This window comes from Pelodiscus sinensis, chromosome 2 (genome assembly GCF_052426305.1).
Source record: "Pelodiscus sinensis isolate ZL-2025 chromosome 2, ASM5242630v1, whole genome shotgun sequence".
Lineage (NCBI taxonomy): Eukaryota > Metazoa > Chordata > Testudines > Trionychidae > Pelodiscus > Pelodiscus sinensis.
Genome location: NC_143053.1, coordinates 121,212,044 through 121,236,942, shown reverse-complemented (window position 1 = coordinate 121,236,942; position 24,899 = coordinate 121,212,044). Strand labels below are relative to the sequence as shown.

The following is a 24,899-nucleotide window of genomic DNA, read 5'->3' as shown; positions in this document are numbered from 1 at the left end:
CAACATGCGTCTTTCTTTGCACATGTAACTTCAGTGTGCTGAGAAACAGAAATTGAAAGCCCAGCTCTTTCAACAAGCAAGAGCTAAGTAGTTAGGCTGCACAGATTAGCACCATTATTTCATTTTTAAGCCTGTAAGTGCAGGTGTGACTTAAATCTCATCAGAAATATTAGCAACTTATTTTTAAATGAGAAATTTAGTGTTTTGATTCATAAATTACATTTGATTTAAATTCATAACCATTTTTTAACTTTTTTTCCCCACCCTAATCTGTATCTGCAAAAATGATCCACTGATACCTTCAGATTTTCAGGGTTCTAGATCCAAAATTTGTATCCATATCTGCAAAAATGATCAGTACATATCTGAGGATGAGGATACCTCCAGATATAAAGAAAATAGCTAGATTTGCAGGGCTTCAGCACCACCTATGGAAGGGGTGGCCAAGCTGAATCCCCAGAAATTCAGTCCCAGGCGGGTGGTTTATAACTCGAGTCACTCAACCCAGAACAGAAGTCCTTTGGCCTTGGGCCACAGAAATGCCAAGTCAGCCTTGGCAACCCCATTAAATGGGGGTCACAACCCACTTTGGGATCCTGATCCACAGTTGGGGAACCAGTGTGAATGCTGCTTACATAACTCAGTCTCCCTACATTGGAACCCCACACTCATAACAAGTAACATCCTCAGATAAAATCTTGCACAACTCCAGCACTAATTCTTAGGCAAAAAAATGAAATCTCTAACAGCAATTAGATGGAATTCTGAAACATAGCAGCTTCAAAACATGATCTGTCACAGTGAAATGAGTCATGGATAAATACATGCCTTGCCTTTGGCAGTGTGGGAGGGTTATAGCTAGGCATATGTGGCTTGTGCTTCAGCTGGTTTAATAACAATCTGAAGAGACTTGGCAAATAACCACTAAAAGCAACCTACAGACTTTAATTTTGCAATATACTGTCTGATGAGCCGCTCTCAGTATGGGAGCAACTGTGACATTTTTTATTGTTGCCCCACATAGCCCAGAATGCTCATCTATAGAAGAAATGCTGACTCCACGTACCAGTATTTTAGTGCTACCTGGGTAAAAAACTACATTGAAGCATCCTTTCCAGGCCAGAGTGGCCCTCATTTACCATTGGTCATTCTTTGCCTGAACAGCTAACTTTCATAATAGTCTTCTCCAAAAAAAGAGCTCACAGTTTCTAGCAGAGCCAGGAAAAATAATTACCAAAAAAATCCATCAAAAATTGATAGCGAGTTTGTCCTGTAACCACTGGAAAACATACAAAGCCTCAGCATGTACACCTCAGATTGTGGAACAGAGAGAGGGGCAGTATCTTTTGAGATCCCAAAATTTAGTAACATGGACTGCCATAGGAGACTGGTATTTGTCGGTGTACTGCTTACTTTTATTGTACATACCAATTGACGGAGGCATGAAGTCAAGTGACTTGGCTTGAAATCAGAATATACAGCTCTACTCAGATCTGAAAGGACTTTTGGCTTCCAAACCTTTACGGTAATTACTAGACCACATCTTCTAGAAAAAAATTTAAGCTTATTTACATAGCTGTTTCATAATGCATTCTGTATAGTCATTTTCATTTGATTTCCCCTAAATTAACAAGATCATTGTCTTGTTCTAGAGATGTGAACATGTAGCTGAGTACACCGTTAACTGTATCAGAGGAAGCAGGTGGGAGGAGACACAGGAGCCGGTGATCACGGGGAGCTGGCTTTTAAGCCGGCTCCCCACTCAGCAGAGCTGCACTCCCTTCTTCCTCCTGCCGTTAACCCCCATGCTACCACTGCAGCAGGAGAGGAGGGGGTGGCTTCACAGAAGCCAGCTCCCTTGGAGCCTCAAGCAGCAGGGGGGAGCAAGCAGTATGTGCAAGGAGCCTCTGGCACCCCCCCCCCCCCCCATTACCTCTGAAAGAGCCCATGCATGCATACACACCCTCCCCCTGGGCACATGTAAATGTTTATTCCCTGAAAATTTCAGTGGTTACACCTTTAAACAAATGAATTTTAAAATTCCTATCTTGTTCATTGGTCATCTCTTCTACAGTGTGCTTTCCAGAAAAGATTTTGTTTTAATGTAAAATAGTATTTCCCAAAAGAGGTGAGTTATGGTCAGGAGTCCCATAAGGATTCTTAACTAACTATAAGGTGACCAGAATTTGAAAATGTGCGAGGAGGACACGGAGTTGACAAAAAAAACATACTTGTATATGTATATAAATAAATTATCATGATATTAGTCGTCTTATAAGACAAACAGACTTAACAAAAACAATCATATAACATTAAAAACATCAATATTTGTTGCGCTTAAGAAATTAAAAATCTCGATCCATTTTTTATCAATTTCGTGTTCAGTCCATTCATTGTCTTTTATTATCTTGTTAATTCTTCATACTTAGTCGAACAATAAATTGTCATTTATTGTTATGCTAAATTTTTCTTTAACGAATAAAACTCTTTGAAGGATTTTATTCCATTGAATTTCTTCATTCAGCAGAATCCAATCAAACATGTACACTGGTTCGTCATGCTTAATTCTAGATATTCAAGAGCATTTTTATAAAAGCTCTTCGCCTCCCTCGTAAATTCTTTCTTCATTCCCGGATTGCTCTCTTGTAATTTGTTTAAATTAGTAATTACAACCAATGGAAGAAAGTTGGACTCAAGATGTGATTGAAGTTGCTCCTTGAATTGCTTAATATGCAATCCCACTTCAGTAGAAGTTATATGCTCTTTTTCAATACTTTTTATAACTGACTGGAACAAAGTTGCTTGATTGTGAACAAAATACAGAGTTACTTCAGCAGATTCATTCTTAAAAAAGTTTTTCAAGATCAGTGGACATTTTTCCAAATGTAGAAAATATGGTTTTAAAGGCTCTAACAATTGCAGCACTTGTTCTGTGGCTGGCATTAAAGCTAACCATCTTGTTTTCGAATATCCCAACAGTTTTTAATATTCAACTGAGGCTTCTTCACAAAAAGTCTTTAATAATGTAAATCTTACAGTGAATTGTTCAAAATGTAAATAAATTTGAGGTATCACAACTTTAACATGGATGGACATTAAGCTTGATGCTGTATTCATGGCATTAGATACAATATGGGCATTGCAACCGATTCCAATAATCGTTTTCCCAAGTAAATGCATCATTTTCTTCTGAACATTTTTATCGCCTTTGCGATTTACACTGCTAAAATTAGTATTTGTGTTATTGGCACACGTCACAATAACTTTATCATTGAAATTATGATTATCCAGTAATTTTTTTATATGATTGGATATTATTTCAGATGTCTCACCAACAATTGCTTCCAAATTCAAAACTTTGATTTGAATACCATTTTCAAAACTGAAATAATGAACTGACACCGGATACAACTTTGTGTCTTTGTGATTTGAAGCATCCAAAAGACGTGTAACAAATTTAGCTTCATCTAAATCTTTCTTCAAATTCTCTTGTGCGTAAGTTTGAAAAATGTTGCAAATAGCCTCTCCTTTAGTTCTGGCACAATGGAATTTTTTTTTTTTAAAATAAAGTACTCTGTTCAGTTTTGACATACAGTCCATGTTCCGAAAACTCTGATTGTCCATCAGTGTGGTATGCATTCAGACTTTCGGCAGCTGCTAAATTCTTTTAGTCTTCTCCAAATGATGTACTTCCTAAGAAGTCTGTAACTTTCTGGTGATAGAAATGTAGCCGTGTTAGTCTGGTGTAGCTGAAACAAAATACAGGACTATGTAGCACTTTAAAGACTAACAAGATGGTTTATTAGAAGATGAGCTTTCGTGGGCCAGACCCAGTTCCTCAGATCAAATAGTGGAAGAAAATAGTCACAACCATATATACCAAAGGATACAATTAAAAAAATGAACACACATGAAAAGGACAAATCACATTTCAGAACAGAAGGGTGGTGTGCGGGGGAGGGGAGGTAAATGTCTGTGAGCTAATGGTATTAGAGGTGATAATTGGGGAAGCTATCTTTGTAATGGGTAAGATAGCTAGGGTCTTTGTTGAGACCCACGCGTAGAGTGTCGAATTTTAGCATGAATGACAGCTCAGAGGATTCCCTTTCAAGTGCAGATTTAAAAGGCTTTTGAAGCAGGATGCAGGTAATTAAGTCGTTGAGACAGTGTCCTTTCTGGTTGAAATGGCAAGAAACTGTTTTTTCTTTGTGATCCTGTCTAATATCTGTTTTGTGGGCATTGATCCTTTGGCGAAGTGTCTGAGATGTTTGTCCAATGTACAAAGCAGACAGACACTTTCGGCACATGATAGCATAAATTATATTTCTGGATACACAGGAATATGTGTTCTTGATCTTATAACTCACTTGGTTAGGTCCAATAATGGTATCAGCAGAATGAATATGTGGACAAAGCTGGCAACGGGGTTTGTTGCAAGGGAAGGTACCAGGGTTGGTATTAGTGTGGTATGTCCTGTGGTTGTTGGTAAGAATCATCTTGAGGTTAGGTGGTTGTCTATAGGAGACTATGGGTCTGTCTCCCAGAGCCTCTTGGAGTTTAGTATCCTGTTCTAGAATAGGTTGTAGTTTATTGATTATGTGTTGGACAGGTTTAAGTTGGGGGCTGTAGGTGATGACAAGTGATGTTCTATTGTTGGTTTTCTTGGGTCTGTCTTGAAGTAGATGGTTTCTAGGTATTCGTCTGGCTCTTTGAATTTGCTTTTTTATTTCTCCAGGTGGCTAGTTGAGGTTTATAAATGCTTGGTAGAGATCCTGAAGTTTCTGGTCTCTGTCAGTGGGATTAGAGCAGATGCGGTTGTATCAAAGGGCTTGGCTATAGACGATGGATCGTATGGTGTGTGCTGGATGGGAGCTGGAAGCATGTAGGTAACTGTATGAGTCAGTGGGTTTTCTGTAGAAGGTGGTGTCTAATATTTCATTGTTGATTTGTACTGTGGTGTCCAGGAAATGGATCTCTCATGTAGAATGGTCCAGGCTGAGGTTGATGGTTGGGTGTAGGTTGTTGAAATCTCTGTGGAATGTCTCCAGTGTCTCTTGGCCATGCATCCAGATCATAAAGATGTCATTGATGTAGCATAAGTAGAGAAGGGGTAAAAGGGGACGCGAGTTGAGGAAACGTTGTTCTAGGTCAGCCATAAAGATATTAGCATACTGTGGGGCCATGCGTGTACCCATGGTTGTGCTGCTGATCTGGAGATATAAGTTGTTCTCAAACTGGAAATAATTGTGGGTGAGAACAAAGTTACATAGGTCTGCTATCAGGTTGGTAGCGGTGTCCTCTGGGATAGTGTTTCTAATTGCTTGCAATCCGTCTTCATGTGTGATGTTGGTGTATAGAGCTTCTACAGTTTCTTGCCATTTCAACCAGAAAGGACACTGTCTCAACGACTTAATTACCTGCATCCTGCTTCAGAAGCCTTTTAAATCTGCACTTGAAAGGGAATCCTCTGAGCTGTCATTCATGCTAAAATTCGACACTCTATGCGTGGGTCTCAACAAAGACCCTAGCTATCTTACCCATTACAAAGATAGCTTCCCCAATTATCACCTCTAATACCATTAGCTCACAGACATTTACCTCCCCTCCCCCGCGCACCACCCTTCTGTTCTGAAATGTGATTTGTCCTTTTCATGTGTGTTCATTTTTTTTAATTGTATCCTTTGGTATATATGGTTGTGACTACTTTCTTCCACTATTTGATCTGAGGAGGTGGGTCTGGCCCACGAAAGCTCATCATCTAATAAACCATCTTGTTAGTCTTTAAAGTGCTACATAGTCCTGTATTTTGTTTCTGTAACTTTCTGGGACATTGATGCCGATGTTAAAGAATTTTGATGTTTGTTTGATGTAACATGCTTCGTTATGCTGGATCGACCACCTACTGCCACACTAAATTCCACCGAATAGACAGTACACTTCACTAATGAATCATCTCGTTTCATCCACAATTCTGATAAAAAGAAATCCTTTTTTAAATTCTCGTTGAAATGGCATTTTTCTTTTCTTCAACATTTTTAGGGTTAATTGTGTCAACTAAAAAAAATCACATTGACATTAAATTAAATTGGCTCAAAATAAACAATAACATTTCATAATACCCTCTAAGTATACTTTCACTGTATATTAAGTCTTTTAACAGGTTCAGTCGGTTTTGTAACTTACCGGGTTTTCTGACAAGTGACAAGTACGCATGTCCAGCACTTCAACAGATGAGCAGATCAGCCAACTTTGCAGCAATGCTACTAGATTGGAAAAAAAAAATTGTCCTTCTTTTCCTACTCTGTAAAATATATATATATATATATATATATATATATATATATATATATATATATATATATATATATATATATATATATATATATATATATCCCACTGTTTTTCAAGTATCATTATACTGCAAAGGAGGACTGTCCTCCTCAAAGGAGGATGTCTGGTCACCTTAACTAACTAGCCAATTAGCCCATCATAAAATGGGATTTTCAGGTCTCTCCTCCATGTCCTATTCCCTTTCTATCTCGGTCTTCTCTCCTGAGCCTCCGGTGTGTGTCTCTCTCTCTCTCCTCCCCTCCCCTCTCCCTCCCATGTCTCTCCCCCCCTCTCTCTTTCAGATATCCTCCATCTCCTGCCTCTCTCTCTGTCTCTCTTTCTCTTCTCCCCCTCCTGCCTCTCACTCTCTCTTTCTCTTCTCCTCTTCCTCCTGCTTGGGGAGTGCGGAGCCCAAACAGCTGTTGGCGCCGCTTGTTCCCGCACAGCAGCCTGGCTGAGCAGCTGCCTGTGAGCTCCAGTTGCCCCCCTGCACCGTTTCCTTTCACCCCAACACTGATCCTGCAGCCTCCCAGTTGTCCTCCACCTCCCCTTTCCCCGCCCTCCTCCCAGCTAGGAGGTGGGGCCTGGAGCCACTGGCACGCTTCACATCACCGCTGTGGCACTCGGCTGACTTCTGCGCTGCTCAGCTGGGCCGCCATGCGAGAGCAAGTGGCCGTTTGGGCCCTGCACTCCCTATGCAGCACGGGCCACCCAGAGGCAACAGCCAGCATTTCAGCGTTACAGATTCTCAGACATTGGGCTACTATATATATATGATTTTGGATTGGATAAGGATGCAGAGCAAAGCAGTAGAGCAGTAGTGGTGAAGAAAGTTGCCATGAATTCCGTTAGTTGTTACAAATGTAATCTTTTTGGGAGAAGACGGAGAAGCCAGTGGCTGGGTCACATGGATGGGATGAAGGCTCAAGCAGCCACGCTCACAGCCCAAAATCTAATACTCAGCTTCTGTCATGAAAATCCATAGAGATGTCCATTCCAAGTAACTGTAGCCTTCTTGGATGGTAGAAGTATAAGAAAAAGAAGCAAGTCAGTCAGATCAGCCTAACACAAACTGTAAAAATGAAGCAAAGAAAAAAAGGGGGATTGGGAAAGTGTAGAGACTTAAAAGAAGAGTAGTTAGAGACATAGAAGCTGTGTTAGGCATAACATGAAGAGACTTAGAAAAAGATTCCATGCTCACCAAACCTTCTGACATGGGTTGCTACAGTAAAAGATTAAGAACTTCTGGAATAAAAGTACTAATATTGTTTCAAGGTGGAAATATTGCTCCTCTTTAGAAAGTTAATATGAAGTAAAATTTTTAGAAAGTTAGAAGTTAATAGCATACTGCCTGGCTGTTCTTTTAGAATAAGAACTATTTTTTACATGACTTTTCTCTTTCCAAAACAAAAATTTGTGTAGTGACTGCAAACTGCTTTGGGAAGTTTTACGTTGTAATAGAAGCAGCAGATAAAAGTTGTTTAGCCAGGGAAGAAAAAATTCTTAATTTTTATATCTCTAAATGTTAAAACTTGTTAATCAGTTGATAATCAGTTGGCCAAATACTTTATTTGGGGGACAACTTATTCTCCAATATTTCAGGAAAGGGTAGCTAAAATGAACTTTTTTGGATATCATGTTTGTTAAAAGAACTGAAATGTTTTATAAAACATTTATATTGCAGGTTGTAGTCTGACAAACAACCCCATGCAGGAGAGTTCTGAGATTAATCACCCTAAGACATCTGTTATGCTAACAAAAGAAAGGATGTTCTTTGTAACTGCCAGACCTGCAAACTCAGAATGCATTCTGTATCAAGCTGTGATTTGGCATATGCATCAACGCTTACAAAAATTGTACCCTGTGTTTCATTGGTTTTATTCAAAAGTTTGGCTCTGCAAATGGAATTCAAATGGCAAATTTGTTTGTGCTAGAATAGAAGAGGGATGTGAACGACTAGTTGACTATCCAATAAGCAATTTCCTATCAGATAGTCAATAGGTCAGTTGACTAGTCCCTTCCCTCCTCCTCCCCCTTTGCTGCCTCTATCAGAAAGAGGCAGCAAGGAAGGAGAAAAGAAGGAGTGCTTCAAAGCAGCAGCTGACCCTGGGTTCCATGCAGCTCTGCCATTTTGAAACACCACAGGGAGCGTGGGGACTGCAGCAGAATGCTTGAGTCCCCCGCTGGCCCCGTGCTCCCCACAGCTCTTTCGCCTTTGAAGTGTAGCAACAGCCCCAAGGCAGAAGTGCCCTTATCAATTAATCAAATAGTCAATGCAAATTGCGTCAACTATTCGATTAGCCAAATCAAAATTTTACATCCCAAGAATAAATTCAGTTTGCACTCTGAGCTATTTTGTCTTTGCAGTGCTAAAGAATACAAATACTAGAAACTTACTTACAAACTTTGCATCTTTGAAGGATGTAGTGTTGTAGTTGTGTTTGTCCCAGAATGGTAGAAAGACAAGTTGGGTGCAATAATACCTTTTTTGAATTAACTTCAGTTGGTGAGAGAGACACCAGTTCTTGATCTTAAACAGAGCATTTTCCCAGGTTACCTGAAGTTTAGAAGCTGGTTTATCTTTCCCACAGAAGTTGGATCAATAAAAGATATTAGTTCCCCTGTATTGTTTCATCTTGAAAGGAAGAAGTTGTTACTAAGTACACACCAGGTTTAGTTTTCTTTAATAAGATTGTTTAGAGCAGGGACTTTTTCATATATCTATAAGAAACACCTAGAAAACATCTGGTGCTGTACTAGTAGAGTTCAGTGTTGACTAAGCATTGCCATTATGAAGTTGATTGAAATGAAGTGTCTTTACCCTAGGCTTCAACTGTAGGACTATGTAAGAACTTGGAACGCAACTTCTACTTTGGCGTACAACCATTACACTTTTCCTTTACATATCAGTCGCTTGTCTATTGTATCATTGTGAATTTGTAAGTGAAGTAAATTATTTTAAAAAATGATGATGCATTGTAATCACCTTCAGAGACCCAACACAGGTCAAATGGTAAGCCTGTTGTACAGTCTCTCTTCTATATTCCATTTATGTTGTCTCTACTCAGAGTAGACTGTGACTGTTTGCTTAGTAGTCACCAGTAAATCAAAGTCTCTGTCGCTATTGCAATCTCCAGAACAGGATGGTGGGGTGAGCTAATTGCTACAATCATACAAAGTGATTTTTCTTTATTGCTGTGGTGCATTTTGGCTCTTCTTTGCCCCTGTATACATCAGGATTTAAACTAAAATGTCCTTAAACTACTATTTCATATTATCTGAAACCCCTAGATAGGGAAGTGATAGTGAAAACAATTAATGGATGAGCCTGGGCTCATGAGTTTAACTTCACGGTTACATGCAGTGCAGGGTGGGCAGGCGGCAGCTGGTGCGCATAGGGCAGGCATGTCCAAAGTCCGGCCCGCGGGCCAATTGCGGCCCGTGTTCCGGTTTAATACGGCCCCACAGGTAATTTGGCAATATCTATCTTTTATGGCCCCCAACGAATCCATATGTATTGAGATGAATACATTGTAAAATCTCAGTTAATGTCAGTTGGTCTAAATCAGTTATAAATATATATTTGGACACAACATGTATACTTGGTGTTATGTTCCTGTTCATATTTTTTGAACTTAAAAGTTGACAGACAACCTTTATTACCAATAATATGTAATGTACTTTACAATGTTCCTGACATATATTTCAGCTTCCTGGATTTTTTTTTTCATCTGGCCTTCAGATATGAAAGGCAGAGTGATTTAACACCTGTTTAGATTTGTCATCCATGTGATGAAATGAAAAGTATGCCGTTTGCAATAAACTTTGCATAAAATAGTTAATTTGCATTTAATTTTACTGGTTCAAAGAATGTCAGGCAAAATGGTCAGCCCTCACGCATGTTCACTTCATCAAATCTGGCCCTCTTTGAAAAAAGTTTGGACACCTCTGACATAGGGAGTCAGCCCCTGCAAAGCTGCATCTACTCGCCCTCTTCCTGTGCTGTATCAGAGGCAGCAGCGCAGGAAGGGTCATGCGGGAGCCAGTGCCCGCAGGGAGCTGGCTTTTAAGCAGGCTCCCCATGGGCACTGATGTTATAGAAATAGAACTAGCAGGATCTTGTTAGGAGGGTTGAGGCAATATGCCACATTTATTGTGAAGGTAGAATTACTATCCCTAGCTACTAAAATTTTCCCCCACACATATTTACGTGCACAGGTGGAATATAATTACCAGCCTTGGTAGTTCTTGCTGTTCCACTGGCCATGTGGTTTAGACAAGCGGAGGGGGGGTGGGTCGTGTCAGTGCACACATGCTCCTGGAGAATGATTGTAGAATGGAAAGCCCCAATTCTGTAATTTTGCACTCACCTTTTTTTTGTTTTAGTCCATAGATCTTGTCCTGTCCCATGGCCCCAGGACACTATATGACCATGAGTCATCAATTAACGGCAGATGGGTCTTGGATCTTCTCTTGATGGGGCTTTGGTCAGTCTCTCTCTTAGGTGGCTTCTTTCACAGGGCTTGCTCTCATTTTTCTTCAGCCATCAACTTGGTGCTGGCAGCTGGTCTTCAGATAGTCCCTGAAACCAGCCTGATTCCTTTACACGCTCTAGGGATATTAGATATCGTTTAGTATAATAATTGTGTAACCACACCAAATCTTAGTAGTGGGGCTGGCAACCAATGCGCTTTCTGCCCGCTCCTGGGGAGTGCTGTGCCACTCCGTGCTATTGCCTCTATCAGAGACCATCTCCTGAGGGGAGCCAGTTGAAAAACTGGCTCCCTACACACACTGGATCCCGCCTGCCACCCCACACTGCTGCTACCAGGATTCTTGGCTGGGGTTCCCCAGGGCTGGACTCCCCACCCACCTCAGGACCCACCCCTACTGGCCTAATCAGGCCTCCATAGGATTCCCAGCTGGCTTGCTTCCAAGGCTCATTGGTCCAGCAACATCACCATGGATGTTGCTGGCCCAGAGAGTCCCATATTTGGGAGGTTCATACTGTAGCATGTTCATTGCTGCACTGTATAAACAAGTCTTGAGTTTCAGTTCATACCTTTAGTCAGTTCTAAGGCTTTTTGATTACATGTACACAATAGGTCTTGTTTGCTTTCTTCATGATAGTATGTTCTTCAAGTAGAGATTTGGAACCTGCTGTTTTGTATTCTGGGAATATTGTCTCTAGTTTGTATAACTTTTCCACAGAACTAGCTATTAACATACTTAATTTCAAAAAAGAAAAAAGATGTCAAGCTATTGTACTGTGCCTTAGTCAGACACTTCTGCTTTTTCAATATTTATCCTTTTTTAAAGGCATACATAGTGTGCTTAAAGCAGCAAAAAAAAGGAATCAAAGGCTTATTTTATAGTATTCTCTGCATATGGGTTTAATTTAATATGTTATACAAACGGTTTGTGAGATACAAATCTAAAATATTTTATAACTTGAATGTCATAACAAAACTAACTTGGCTTTGTTTTGCCAAGCATTCATTGAACACACGTGCTGCCTTAGGGCTGTGCCTTCTAGTAGTTTATGACTGGTATGAGTTGTTGTTAGACAAGCATTTATTCTGATTGCAGTATGTCTGAACTGCCTTAAAGACATTGCAGTAGGAAATAAAGGATTCTGGTAGCCCCAAACCTGCATCTCATTAGAAACCAAGTTTTCTAATATGAATCAAACTGGTACTCTTGAAGTCCATTATCAGGAAATTAGACCATACAGGCAGTCCCCGGGTTACATGGATCCGACTTACATCAGATCCCTACTTACAAACGGGGTGAGGCAACCCCACACTAGCTGCTTCCCCCCAGCAGACCAGGGAGACGCGAAGCTAGCGCCCCCCCTCCCAGTAGACTAGGGAGACGTGGAGCAGCTTTTCTCAGCAGACACCCTTGCTTGAGAACAAAGGACTGAGGGAAGTGAGGTGTGGGAGATTAAAACTGAGCTCTGGAGAAATGTTTGGCTAGAGTTTCCCCTACAATATGTACCAGTTCCGACTTACATACAAATTCAACTTAAGAACAAACCTACAGTCCCTATCTTGTACGTAACCCGGGGACTGCCTGTATATAGCAGCAAAAGGACATACACCAAAAAGAGAACTCTGTGTGGCACCTGATTTAAAAAAGGATGGGTGGGCATAGCTGTGTAGCCAAGAGAGAATTAGTTTTCTCCTGATATTTTAATGGACGCAAGAATGTTATAGGTTTTTTTCCCCTCAATGTTGCATGTTTTCTGTGTAGTCTGGATAGTCTTGCTACAGTGCTGTTTTTTTAAGGACTCTTAAATGCCTTTTTCTCAATTACAGTACTTTTTTTAAAATGTAAAGGTTTTAAAAAAAAATTAACCACACACGACACCTGAGTAACCTACTTCAGAATGTCTAAAATGCAAATAAATCTACTTTTGTTTATTCTCTAATTGAACTTGTGGATTTCTTGGACTTTTTGCAAATGGTTAAAATCCTATTTCACTTCTTGTAGATCGAGCTGGAAGCATTAGTACCCTTGATTCCTTAGACTTTGCAAGATACTCTGATGATGGAAACCGGGAGACAGATGAACGAGTAGCAGGTGAGTAGGATTTTGTGTGAGATTGGAGTCATAAAATACCGGGTTACCATATGGCTCCCATGGAGTTCTTTTTGGGAAGCAACATTTCATCTTTCCTCTCTAGGAACATGTTAAAGATTTCACTGGACTGTAGTTTTACTACATCAGATTTATTCAGTTAGCTCAGCTGAAATGTTGCTGTTAAGTAATTTTAGGAATGAAGAGGAGAAAAGTGTATCCCTCTTCATTCCCAGTACTTATAATTCATGAGATTTTACGTCATCTCAATTGTTTGCCACCACCACAGAGGTATTTGAAGATTGTCAAAATGTGCACTGAGAGAAGCTATAGCTTACTCATAATTATTCCTACATTATTTTATCAATGACCAGTGACTAGAGATTTACTGCCAGTTTAACCCCCTCTAAGCATACTAGCCATAAATTCCACTTCTGGATTTTTTTCTTCCCAGTCAACTATCATACAGGAAGACTTGCTTCTTCTACCCCAATGTTGTAGATCCTAATGTGTGGTCTATACTACATTGCAGTGTTGAATTAAGATACACAACTCTAGCTACATTACTCACATAGCTGGAGCTGACGTGTCTTAAATTGAGTTTCCGCACCATCCATACAGCGGAAGGCTGATGGGAGCAAATGCTCCCATTGGCTTCCAATGCTCTCTTACCAGCACTGACTGGGGGATCTTTTGAGTTTGATTTAGAGGATTCTCACTAGACCTGCTAACTCAAACCCAAGAAATTCAACTGCGGCAGCATCCATCTTCCACGTAGTGTAGACATGGCCTAAGTGTGGTGGCAAGAAAAGGGACTATATAAAAATTGCAGCCTTTTTTTTAAAAAAACACACCACCTCTCCCCAAGTATTTGGTATCTGCTTTAAGTAACAAATGCCTTCCATCAGAAATGCAGAGCCAATATTATGTTGTGAGAGTATGCTAGTTTATTTTTCGTCTTGCACAAAATCATCTTTTAATTAGGTTAAAATCAAGAAATCTTTAATGCTGATGCTTGAGCTAGAAAAAAAGCTAGATTTTCAGATTTCAGTAAAGTGCCAGCAGATGTAAATTTTATATAAGAAACTTGGTATAATAAATCACTAAAGCACATTTTATCCAGCTAAAAAGTGTGCTTTAGAGATGTAAGCGAATAGTCGACTTCCCAATAAGGCTAAGCTTATTAGGTAGTTGAATCAAATACTCCACTGCTCGCTTCCCTCCCTCCTCTACTGCCTCTGTATGAGAGGCAGCAAGGGGGGGGGGGGGGACACAAGCCGGTGCTCGGGGGAGCCAGCTTAAAAGCTGGTTCCCACCAGTACTGTCTCCATGGTGCTGCTGCCTCTCTTCTCCTCCCCCCCCACCCCCCGCTGCCTCTATCAGAGGCAGCAGGGGAGAGGGGTTATGGGGAGGCTGCTCCAGCAGCAGCCCCTGTCCGTGGCCAGCCCCAGCATTCACAAACAGTTTTAGGATGTAAGCGACTATTCAACTACCCAGTAAACGTACGCTTATCAGGTAGGCAAATGGTCTAGTTGCTCCCCCCTCCCCTTGCTGCCTCTGTATCAGAGGCAGCAAGAGGGGGGAGCAGAAGCTGATGCTGTGGGGAGCTAGTTTAAAAGCTCGCTCCCCCCAGCACCGTCTCTGCAGCGGTGGGGGAGGCAGAGGCACAGCAGGAAACGCCAGTCCAACTGCTGTGCCTCTGCCTTTTAAATGTTGTAAGAGGAACAGGCCCACGGCTCTTATTACATTTAAAAGGCAGAGGCAAAGATGGGATAGCGAGCGCTCTCTGCCCCACCCCTTGATGGAAATTCCATCAGCTACTCGATCAGCTGATTAATCGAAATTTAACATCCCTGGAAAAGGGCTGCTGCTGAATCTGGAGTGAATAGGGGCTGAGCAGTTCGGGCTCATGCCAACGCTGGGACCACCCGTGCTGTGGCTCCGTATTTTGAATGTAGTAAGAACCCAGCGGCTCTTAGCACATTTAAAATGTAGAGCCACAGTGGTTTGGAGCCGTCGCTGGCTCTGAGAGCTACCTCCACTGTAGGTCTGCAAAACAGCTCCCCTATCAGCTAATCTTGTACTCAATAAAAATTGTATCAATTACATGATTAGCCAAATAACTGCTCTTTAACATCCTTAGTGTGCATCACCTTTCAAAGTACAAGCCTCACTTTAAGGTAATGGTGAGGTCTAAAATGCATACTTTTAAATGCAGTTTTCTCCTGTAATCTATCACTAGATCATTTTCCAAGTACTGTAATATGAGCTATATAATAGTAGGGAATTAATTTCACCTAAACCTGAACCTGGATTTCATCACATGTGCTCATTAATGAAGAGCATTCTCTGGAACATTCTTTTTGGAACTCCTCTCCAGGTATTGGAAGGCTGCTATCAAATCCCTCTCTCCCCACTCTTCTGTAGACTAAATAAACCTAATTCCCTCAGACTCTGCTCGTAAGTCATGTGCCCAAGTCCCCAGTCATATTTGTTTACCTATGCTGGACTCTTTCCAGTTTGTCCACATTCATTCGGAGGGCGGGAGGAGGAGAACTGGGCATGATACTCCAGGTGTGACCTCACTAAGCTGAACAGAGGGGGAAAATTACTTTCCTTGATCTGCTAACAGTGCTCCTATTAATGCAGCCCAATATGCCATTAGCTTTTTGGCAACAAAGGCACACTGACTCATATCCAGCTTCTTGTCTGCTATAATCTCCACTTCTTTTTTCTGCAGAATTGCCTCTGAGTCAGTTGGTCCCCAACATGTAGCAGTGCATGGGATTCTTTTGTCCTAGGCGCAGGACTCTGCACTTGTCCTTGTTGAACCTCTTCAGATTTCTTTTGGTCCAGTCCTCCAATTTATCTAGGTCACTACCCTCTCCCTACCTCTCTCCCCAGCTTAGTGACAATACAATCCATTCCATCATCCAGATCATTAATAAAGATGTTGAACAAAACCACATCAGGACCAATCCTTGCAGCACTCCATTTGATACTGGCTCCCAACTAGACATTAAGCCGGTGATCCTGACAATCCATTGAGCCTGACAATCTAGCTAGCTTTCTGTCCACCTTGTAGTTGATTGATCGAAGCTATATTTCTTTAACTTTAACTTAGTCTCTCACAGTGTTCTTGTGAATATCAAAAGCTTTGCTAAATTCAAGGTGTATTACATCCACCACCTTCCCCGTATCCATAGTCAGTTACCTAATTGTAGAAGGCTATCAGGTTAGTCAGGCATGACTTGCCCTTGGTGAATCCATGTTGACTGTTCCTAATCACATTCCTCTCCTCCAAGTGTTTCAAAATGATTTCCTTGAGGTTCTGCTCCATGATTTTACTATGGATGGAGGTGAAGCTGGCCAGTCTCTAGTTCTCTGGATTTTCCTTCTTCTCTTGTTTAAAGATGAGCACTACATTTGCCTTTTTCCAGTCATCTGGGACCTTCCCCTGATAACCTTGTATTTTCAGAGTTAATGGCCAATGGCTCTGCAGTCACATCAGCCAACTCCCACAGAATCCTTGGATGCATTAGCTCCAACCCCATAGATTTGTGCGCACTGTTCCCTGTAAGCTGAGCACTTGGATGGCCATCCAGGAGAGATTCAGGTGCCACCCAGCTGATTAGCAGAGCATCCACAGCTGACAGCATGTGTTGCTAAAGGTGGTGCACACCCACACATTATTTGGTGTATATAACAAAATTTATTCCATGCATGGATGGAAAAAAACAGAGGAAACATGCCCAGCTCTTCTAAATAGTTCTTAATCTATTCTTTCACTTCTGATGGCTGCTCACCTTCATATACAGTGCTGCCCAGTGTAGCAGTCTGGGAGCTGCCCTTGTTTGTGAAGACCAAGGCAAAAAAATTTGAGTACCGGTTGAACCTCCCAAATCCAGGACACTCTGGTCTGGCAATACCCATTTTCCGGCAGAACCACTGATGTTGCTGGAGCAAAGAGCCCCAAAGGCTGGGAGTCCCGCATGGGCTGGGGAGCCCCAGCTGAGCTGGCGGCAGGAAGCCCTCAGCCTCAGCAGTGTTAGTGTTAGCCAGGGAACCCAGGTTTGGGGAGGGCCACAGCCTGGAGAGTTGCCCAGGAGTGGGCTGGCTGCCAACATGGGAGCATTGACTTCCCATGGTCCAGTAAATATCCTGTTTCTGGACAGCTAAGGTCCTGAAGGTGGCAAATCAGGGAGGTCCAATATATATATCAGGTTTTTCCACATCATGTGTCACTAGGTTGTCTATCCCATTCAGTAAGAGTGTCTCGTGCTTTCCCTGACCACGTTGTTGATAACATACCTGTAGAAAAGTCTCAGAATAGTAACCGTGTTAGTCTGTATCTGCAAAAACAACAAAGAGTCCTATGGCATCTTAGAGACTAGAAGGTTTATTAGGGCATAAGGTTTTGTGGGTAAAACCCGCCTCACCAGATGAATTAGAGTGGAAGTTACAGAAGCAAGAGTACAGGCAGTCCCTGGGTTATGTACAAGATAGGGACTGTAGGTTTGTTCTTAAGTTGAATCTGTATGTAAGTGGGAACTGGCATCCAGATTCAGCCGCTGCTGAAACTGATCAGTTTCAACAGCGGCTGAATCTGGACACCAGTTCCCACTTACATACAGATTCAACTTAAGAACTCCAGGCGTCCCAAGTCAGCTGCTGCTGAAACTGATCAGCAGCTGATTCCAGGAAGCCCGGGGCAGAGCAACTCTGCCTCGGGCTTCCTGTAGTCAGCCGCTGGTCAGTTTCAGCAGCGGCTGACTTGGGGATGCCTGGGGCAGAGCAGCTGGGGTGCTGCTGGGTTGGTCCAGTAGCGTGGCCGCTCCTCAGTGCTACTGGACCAACCCAGCAGCACCCCAGCTGCTCTGCCCCAGGCGTCCTGATTCAGCCGCTGCTGAAACTGATCAGCAGCGGCTGAATCAGGACTCCTGGGGCAGAGCAGCTGGGGTGCTGCTGGGTTGGTCCAGTAGCGCCAAGGAGCGGTGCTGCGGGACCAACCGGCAGCGCCCCAGCTGCTCTACCACAGGCCCTGGGCTTTGCTCCACGTCTCCCTGGTCTGCTGGGGGGAGGGGGCACTAGCTGTGTCCCCCCCCCAGCAGACCAGGGAGACGCGGAGCAAAGCGGCGAAGGACCCGGGCCGGACTGCGGCCCTTCCAGATCAGCTGGAAGCGCCGCGGGTCCGGCCCCGGGTCCTCCGCCGCTTTGCTCAGCGTCTCCCTGGTCTGCTGGCTCCGCCAGCAGACCAGGGAGACGGGGAGCAGATTTTCTCGCCCCGGGAGGAGGCGGGTGGTGGGACCAGGCGTCCCGCCGCTCCAGTCCTCCGAGGCGAGAAAATCCCTGTTCGTAACTGTGGATCCGACATAAGTCGGATCCTCGTAACTCAGGGACTGCCTGTATATATAAGGAAGAGGTTGCTTGTGTTAATGAAGCTAATCTAGTCAGGATAGAAGTGGGTCATTGATAGGATTTGGTGTGTAGATGTGAATATCCAGAGAGGAAATTGCCTTTCTGTGGTGTTAACCACAGGATCTCAACAGGTTAACACATTACAAAAGCAATGTAGGCCCACCACTGCTGTAAGTTGTGCACTTGGGCAGCCACCTGAAGAATTCAAATGCCTCCCAGCTGATTAGCAGAATGTCCTCAGCCAGCAGCATGTGTTTCTACTATTGGCGCACATCTGCATATGCCTTGCTACACATGGATGGAAAAAAATTAGAGAGAACATGGACCCCCAACCTCCTGCCCCAGCGCACACCCAAACCAGCCAGGTGCAGCTGGCCCAGAGGCTTGCCGTATCTGATCTGGAGCCAGCTGCAAATCTGTGATTTTTATGACCTTCCATAGTGTAGACAGAGCCTTAACAATAAGACATGAGGTCTGTAACTTAACAATGTCAGTTGTATTTGTTACCAGATAATGTGGTCATTTTGACATATGCCAGGGTTCCTCAGATACTTGTATTACATAATATCTCAAGCTGTTTAAAGAGAAACATGCAGCAGAGTAACCCATTTGAGTAGGAACAAGCAGGTAAAGTCATAATGGTTGTGTTTTATTCCTTTAGCATCATTGCAACTGTTGACTCAAATTTCAATTCTTGCCGTCTGACATGGGGTTTTTGGCTTTCTATGCCTTCAGTCATATGTCTCTCTTATTTCTGCTTCAGTTTTCCTCAGTGGAATTCCTGAGTTTCTTCAGTTTGTGTTTTTTACCAGTATTCTTTTACATTTATATCATTCTGGTGCAGGGCACTCCTGATCTGCAATTGTTCTGTAATTTATTTTTTATCATTTTCAATATTTTAGAGATCCAAAAATATGAATACACGCTCACTTTTTGTTAAGTGATTTTAGCTAAATTGAATCAGTTATATGGTTTTTATATTTTTCAAAACTGAATATATGAACACTTCATTATTTAGAATCTAACTAAACTTAAGTATTTCCTTAAACATAAGAATATTAAATGATTATGTGTAAAAGTGTAATTTTAAGTAAAAGCTTTTTCTAACTTGGTTGCACAGAAATGTTTGCAGATCAGCATTGCTAACTACTAAAGAGATCTCTTACATACTTTTTCATCAGAACCTCAGTTGTGCTTTTGTACTGCTGCAGTAAAATTCTGTGCATCAAACAAGTTAATTTCATATAGTAAATGTGATGTACTGTAGTTACTACTTCAGTTTTATGGATAAATGCAAACTGAGTGAATCTTTTTTCCATGCACTCATTTACAGCCAAGAGATTCTTGTTAATGGCAGTCCAACAGGAAACCTAAATTATTTGTACACTTTTTTCCAGAACTTCATAATACATGTTATAAACAAGAGCCAGTTAAATGAGACACTGAGTTCACAGCCTTGTCATTTAAAATAGCCTGTCAGCATACTCCAGTAAAGTGTTTCCAGGCAATGATTGTGTGAAGAATATATTAAAACTTATTTTTACCTGACAGTGTTAAAGCATCATTAGTTTCTTATTGGTGTTAAAATTTTAAGTTGGGACAACATCAGTTGTCCAAAGTAGTTTTAGCTAATACTTAAGTATATAATTTTATCACTTATAGTTAAATACTAAACTACTTCATTTTGGCATTCAGACTAATGTGAATACTCTGTACATGGCTGAGTTGAATCAATAAGGTGTCTGGACACTTGTAACTACCTAAATAGATTGCCTCAAAGATTTTAAATGTGAACAGCTATGAAAGGGAAAGATGTTAAATCCTTTTACAAAGATGAAAGTATATTATATATTGGCAGCACTAAATACCTGACTTTTTTTTCAATTTTCAAGATAGTAGCCCTACATTTGTACTTAAAAAATACTAGTTAAAAGCAAATTTTATTAGCATAATTCACAATAGAGATGAACAACTAAATTTCATTGTATTCTTTGAATCTCCAAAATCCAGTTTTAGAACTGTACTATTATTAAAGATTTTCAGAGGAAACATTACTTAGAAATAAGTGAGTGTGCTGGAAGCTTCCTCAGAGAACTCCTGAGAGATACAGGTCTTCCTTTTAGCAGTGTATATCAAAGCATATTTAAAAGGCCAATAATACTATGGCATTGTAAATTATTTTAGTTTTGCTATGCAAACTGCTTCCACTACCTCTAACTTTTTGTTACAAAATTTCTCCCCTTTGTGTTATCCCAAAAGACTGGGGGGCTGTGCCCCCTGCTCATCAAACCCCCCCTCTCTGGGGCTAGGCAGCCCTGATTCTCTCCCTCCACTTCCTCTCCCTCCCCCCCCCACCCCCCCCCCCCCCCCCCGGCTGCCGGGGAGGGCCAGGCCGAGGCATGGAAGCCCTGGCCAGTCCCAGCTCTCCTACCCAACCACCGGGCAGAGCCGAGGCCAGCTTTCTTGCCTGACCAACCCCCAGCCGTGGTGGGGGTTGGGCCGGGCCAAGTCCTGGCCACAGCAGTCCGGGGTCTCTTCCTCCCCACTCCCCCCAGCCGCCAGAGGGTTGGGCTGGGCAGAGGTCTGGCTGTGGCAGGCCCAGCTGGAGGCCATGTGGCTCCCACCCCTCCTGTCCCCCCAGGTATGGAGGGGAAGGCCTCTTGGCTTCTCCCAAGGATGGGGGAGGAAGGAGGCCATGTGGCTCTTGGCTCCCAGTAACATGGAGGAGGGGGGAGGCCATGCCACTCCGGACGAAGGGAAAGGCTGTGGGACTTAGTGACACATGACGTCAGTCTGTTGTCCCACTGGAAGTTTTTATATAGAGAGAGCAATTACAGCATATTGGTTAATTTGGAGAGTGGAGGGGTGGAAGCATCAAAACAGTCCTCAATTTAATGCAAAGTAAAGATACATATAATTTTTATTAAAAACCTACAGCAATTCCTTGTCAGACAGCTTGAACTTCCAGTGTGATTAACTGTAGACCACTATGATTATGGAAAACGTTCACCAGTTTGCTTTCAAGCCAACTCTGCTGCATGTGTCCATGAGTTCCATAAAGAGTGCATGCTTTCTGTTTAATACAAACTGTATATTTTTTTTACACCCATCCTTGCTTTTTATATTTTATTTTTGTTTCCCTTTCCTTGGTTGGATGCCTGTGTGTGTTTAATCCAAATCCCTGTCCAGTCCTGGAGTTTGAACTACGGAAAGCCAAGGAGACCATTCAGGCCCTCCGAGCCAACCTGACTCAGGCTGCAGGTGGTGTACATAAACCTTTTCTTTAGTCTTTCTACTTTGACAATGTAGAAGTAGCTGAACTCTTTCTAAGTGAAAGAGAGTAAATTTTATGTTAATTTTTTTTGCAGAAAATGAAGTTCCTTTGCAGGAACGAAAAAATTATAAATCAAGTCCTGAAATTCAGGTAGGTGGTTGACAGAAACTGAGTTAATAACGTTAAACTGCATATAGCTGTGTCTTAGCAATTGCAAAGAAGGTGAACATAAGTTTTACAGGTTTCATTGTTTTCTTTTTTCTAGGAGCCAATCAAACCTCTTGAAAAAAGAGCTCTAAACTTCCTAGTCAATGAATTTTTATTAAAGAATAGTTACAAGCTTACTTCAATAACCTTTTCAGATGAAAGTGATGATCAGGTAAAGTTTGCTTAACTTTTTTAATAAATACTTGTTGGTACGTCTTGTTTTCAAATCTTGGTTTGTTTAATGTGGTCAGAGTAGTTCTAGAAATGAACTCTGCTTGTGCTGATTTTTACACGTGCATTAATTTTATATTCACCTGACTAATTGCAGTGAAATCAGTGGAAGTACTAGCATGAGTAAATTAATGTTTATAAAAATTGTGCTCACTAGAGCCATAAAGTGAAAGTATAGGAGCACTTAGTAATGCATCAAAACAGGCTTTGTTTTCAAAACATGCAAATAAGGTGCTGCAGAGCACACACAAATAGGTAGAACTGTGTCAACTTGTATTAACTAAAAATGCATCCTTCACCAAGCAGCAGTATTCAGATGAACTTTTTACAAGTAACTTAAATTTTATTTCAAATTCCATAGCCAGTCATTGCTTGGATTCTAGTACAGGTTGGACTTCACTGGTCCAGTACCCTTGGGACCTGACTGGTGTGCCGAACAAGGGGATTTGCCAGACCACGGAAGGTCCCTGCTGCCACCTCGGGATTTTAGATGCTGCTGGCCCTGCTGCTGCTGCGGCCAAAGCATCACGGCTGGAGCTCCGCAGCTGCCTGGCTCCATGGCTGGGACCAGAGCTTCCTGGCTGCATCTGGGGCTGGTGCTCCTAAGCCACGGGAGCCAAAACGGGGTCAGGGCCAAAGCTCCTCAGCCGCTACCGGTCTGGAGCTCCCTGGCTGCTGGGGCTAGGGAGTTCCACTATGGCCAGAACACCCCGCTATGCTGTCCGTCCATCCGCCTTCCCCCCCCCCCCCCCCCCCCCCCGTGACACTGGGCTCCTGTCTGAGTCACTGCTGGCCCTACAGCGCTCTTGCCCTGCCGCCAGACCTCCCTGTTCCTGGGCTTTGTGGTCCAAGAACGTCTGCGGTCTGTGCCAGACCATGGATGTTGCCAGACCAGGGAGTCCCCATTAAGGGGGGTACAACCTGTAGTTGTAGAAGAAACAAGGTGTTGATTATTTCAGAGCACTTTATAATCTGTTAATCCTTTATATTTTTGGTCCCTGGTGCCACAAACATTATCCAGTTTTAATTTGTAAATGCAAAGCCCCCATATATTTTTCTCTCTTTCACCCTACACCTCTCAAAAGGTTGTTGAACTTAGTTGTAAAATTTTGAACATTATCTTAACACCTTCATCTGATCATAAAGTTTTTTTATTATTAATAACCATTCCATTCTAATTACAGCACACAGAGTTTACAGCACGTAGAAATTAATTTTTTAAACAATTTGCCATGCATTTGTCATCAGAAATAACTGCATAGAGGGAAAAAATACCCACGTGGGCTAACTCTAAGTTTGTGTAGTGATTCCCTCAGTTGACTATCTTTAGAAAGTGTACATTAATTCAGAAATGAATGCATAATCAGACACGCACCAAGACTTAAAACTAATGTGCAGGGAAAGAGTTCAGCTCTTCTATATGCTTAACACTTCCCAGGCAATTGCCATGTCACTAATGGAATTATGATGCACAATGGAAGCTTTTCCAGAACGGGGGGGGGGGAAATATATTTAAAAAAAATCAACTTCACTTTACATGTCATGGAACAAATACCAAGAAAATAATTGTATGTGGCTTGCTAACTAAAATAGCTAGAAATAAATGCTGCAAATTGGTAAATATGGTATCATAAATTATCTTTAGTTGCTGGCATTATATATATCGATAAATAGATAAATTCTTCACAATCCTTAACTAAATTCTCTTAGATGTGAGTAAAAATAAATCCAAATGATTTTTTTCATATGCTAAAGCAAATTAAGTATTCCACAGCATAAATGTATTGCTCAGCAATTTTTCTAAATTTACACAATTTCTATTTCTTACTACGGTATGTACAATAAAGCACTCCGAATTTACTGTCAGTTTTTAAGGTTCAACAAAAATGAAGTATGGAATAGGAATTACATATTATACGGTATTGGATGATATTTTGTAACTGTGCAACATATGGTAAAATTTGAATGTTACCACATTGCATGAAGTTTGAAGTAGTTCTGTTGCACGTTATCTGTTTATATATCTCAAAGAATTTGTTGAAACTCTCCATTGAGTGGTGTCCTTAACATGCATTTCTGCTCTTCAGATTAACTCCATAAAAATTAAATTGTTGGGTTGCACACGTGTTTCACTGTATACCAAATGTGTTACGTTTCCAAAAAAAAAAAAATTATTGGGCAGCCCTACAAACTTAGCCCATAATCTGAGAGTCAAGTTGGCTTCTGTTACTTATGCATAAGTAGTCACAGAACTTATGTGGGCCAAATTCTCTCCTCAAAGGCAGAGAAGAGAACAAACAAATCCTACTTCTCTTAATATAAAACAAGAGTGTATGCCTGAAGAGTGGGAGACGATTCTACCAAAATCTCAACGTTTAATATCTGATGCTTTTTAAGACTGTCTGCACAGACACACACATTCTGCTCAAGTTAGCTCCCTAAAGCAGCAATGTGGCCACTGTCATGGATGGCAGCTTAAGTCATACTCCGGGTTAGACAGATTTGTATTTGCTGGCTAGCGCTAGCTGTTATGGGGACAGCCACTCTAAAATTTTTCACACCAGCTCAAGCAAAGTTATTGCGCGCCCATCTTCCTGCCCTGGGAAGCACAATCCCAGCTGCTGAGTAGACAAATTTGCAATGATACAAGGCTCGGATAATCAAATGTATTTTAATGTGTGTGTCATGGTTTTTCTCTCTTTTTTTCTATATATATTTGTTCAAAATACCTAACTTAATAGTGGAGATAGCACAGGTTTTGCTGTACCTTATTTCTATCTGGCATGCCCAGGGATTAGGGTATGCCGGTAACCACAATTTTTAGGTTATCTTGGGGGAGGGGCAGGAGGAAGAGCCA

At 41.8% G+C, this 24,899-nt stretch overlaps 1 protein-coding gene across 7 annotated transcripts in view; it reads left to right on the top strand.

Annotated features, from left to right (window-relative positions):
• The window catches only part of RELCH (RAB11 binding and LisH domain, coiled-coil and HEAT repeat containing), a 123,905-nt gene that overhangs the window by 6,121 nt on the left and 92,885 nt on the right, over positions 1–24,899 (top strand). For all 7 annotated transcript variants that reach the window (XR_012901714.2, XM_075921384.2, XM_075921383.2 and 4 more), the window contains exons 2-5: positions 12,826–12,915; positions 21,520–21,591; positions 21,699–21,754; positions 21,870–21,983. Coding sequence is in view for 6 of the 7 variants with exons in the window: in XM_075921384.2 (XP_075777499.1) it covers positions 12,826–12,915; positions 21,520–21,591; positions 21,699–21,754; positions 21,870–21,983 (332 nt within the window). In the remaining variant the exon portion in view is untranslated. The remainder of the gene's footprint in view (positions 1–12,825; positions 12,916–21,519; positions 21,592–21,698; positions 21,755–21,869; positions 21,984–24,899) is intronic.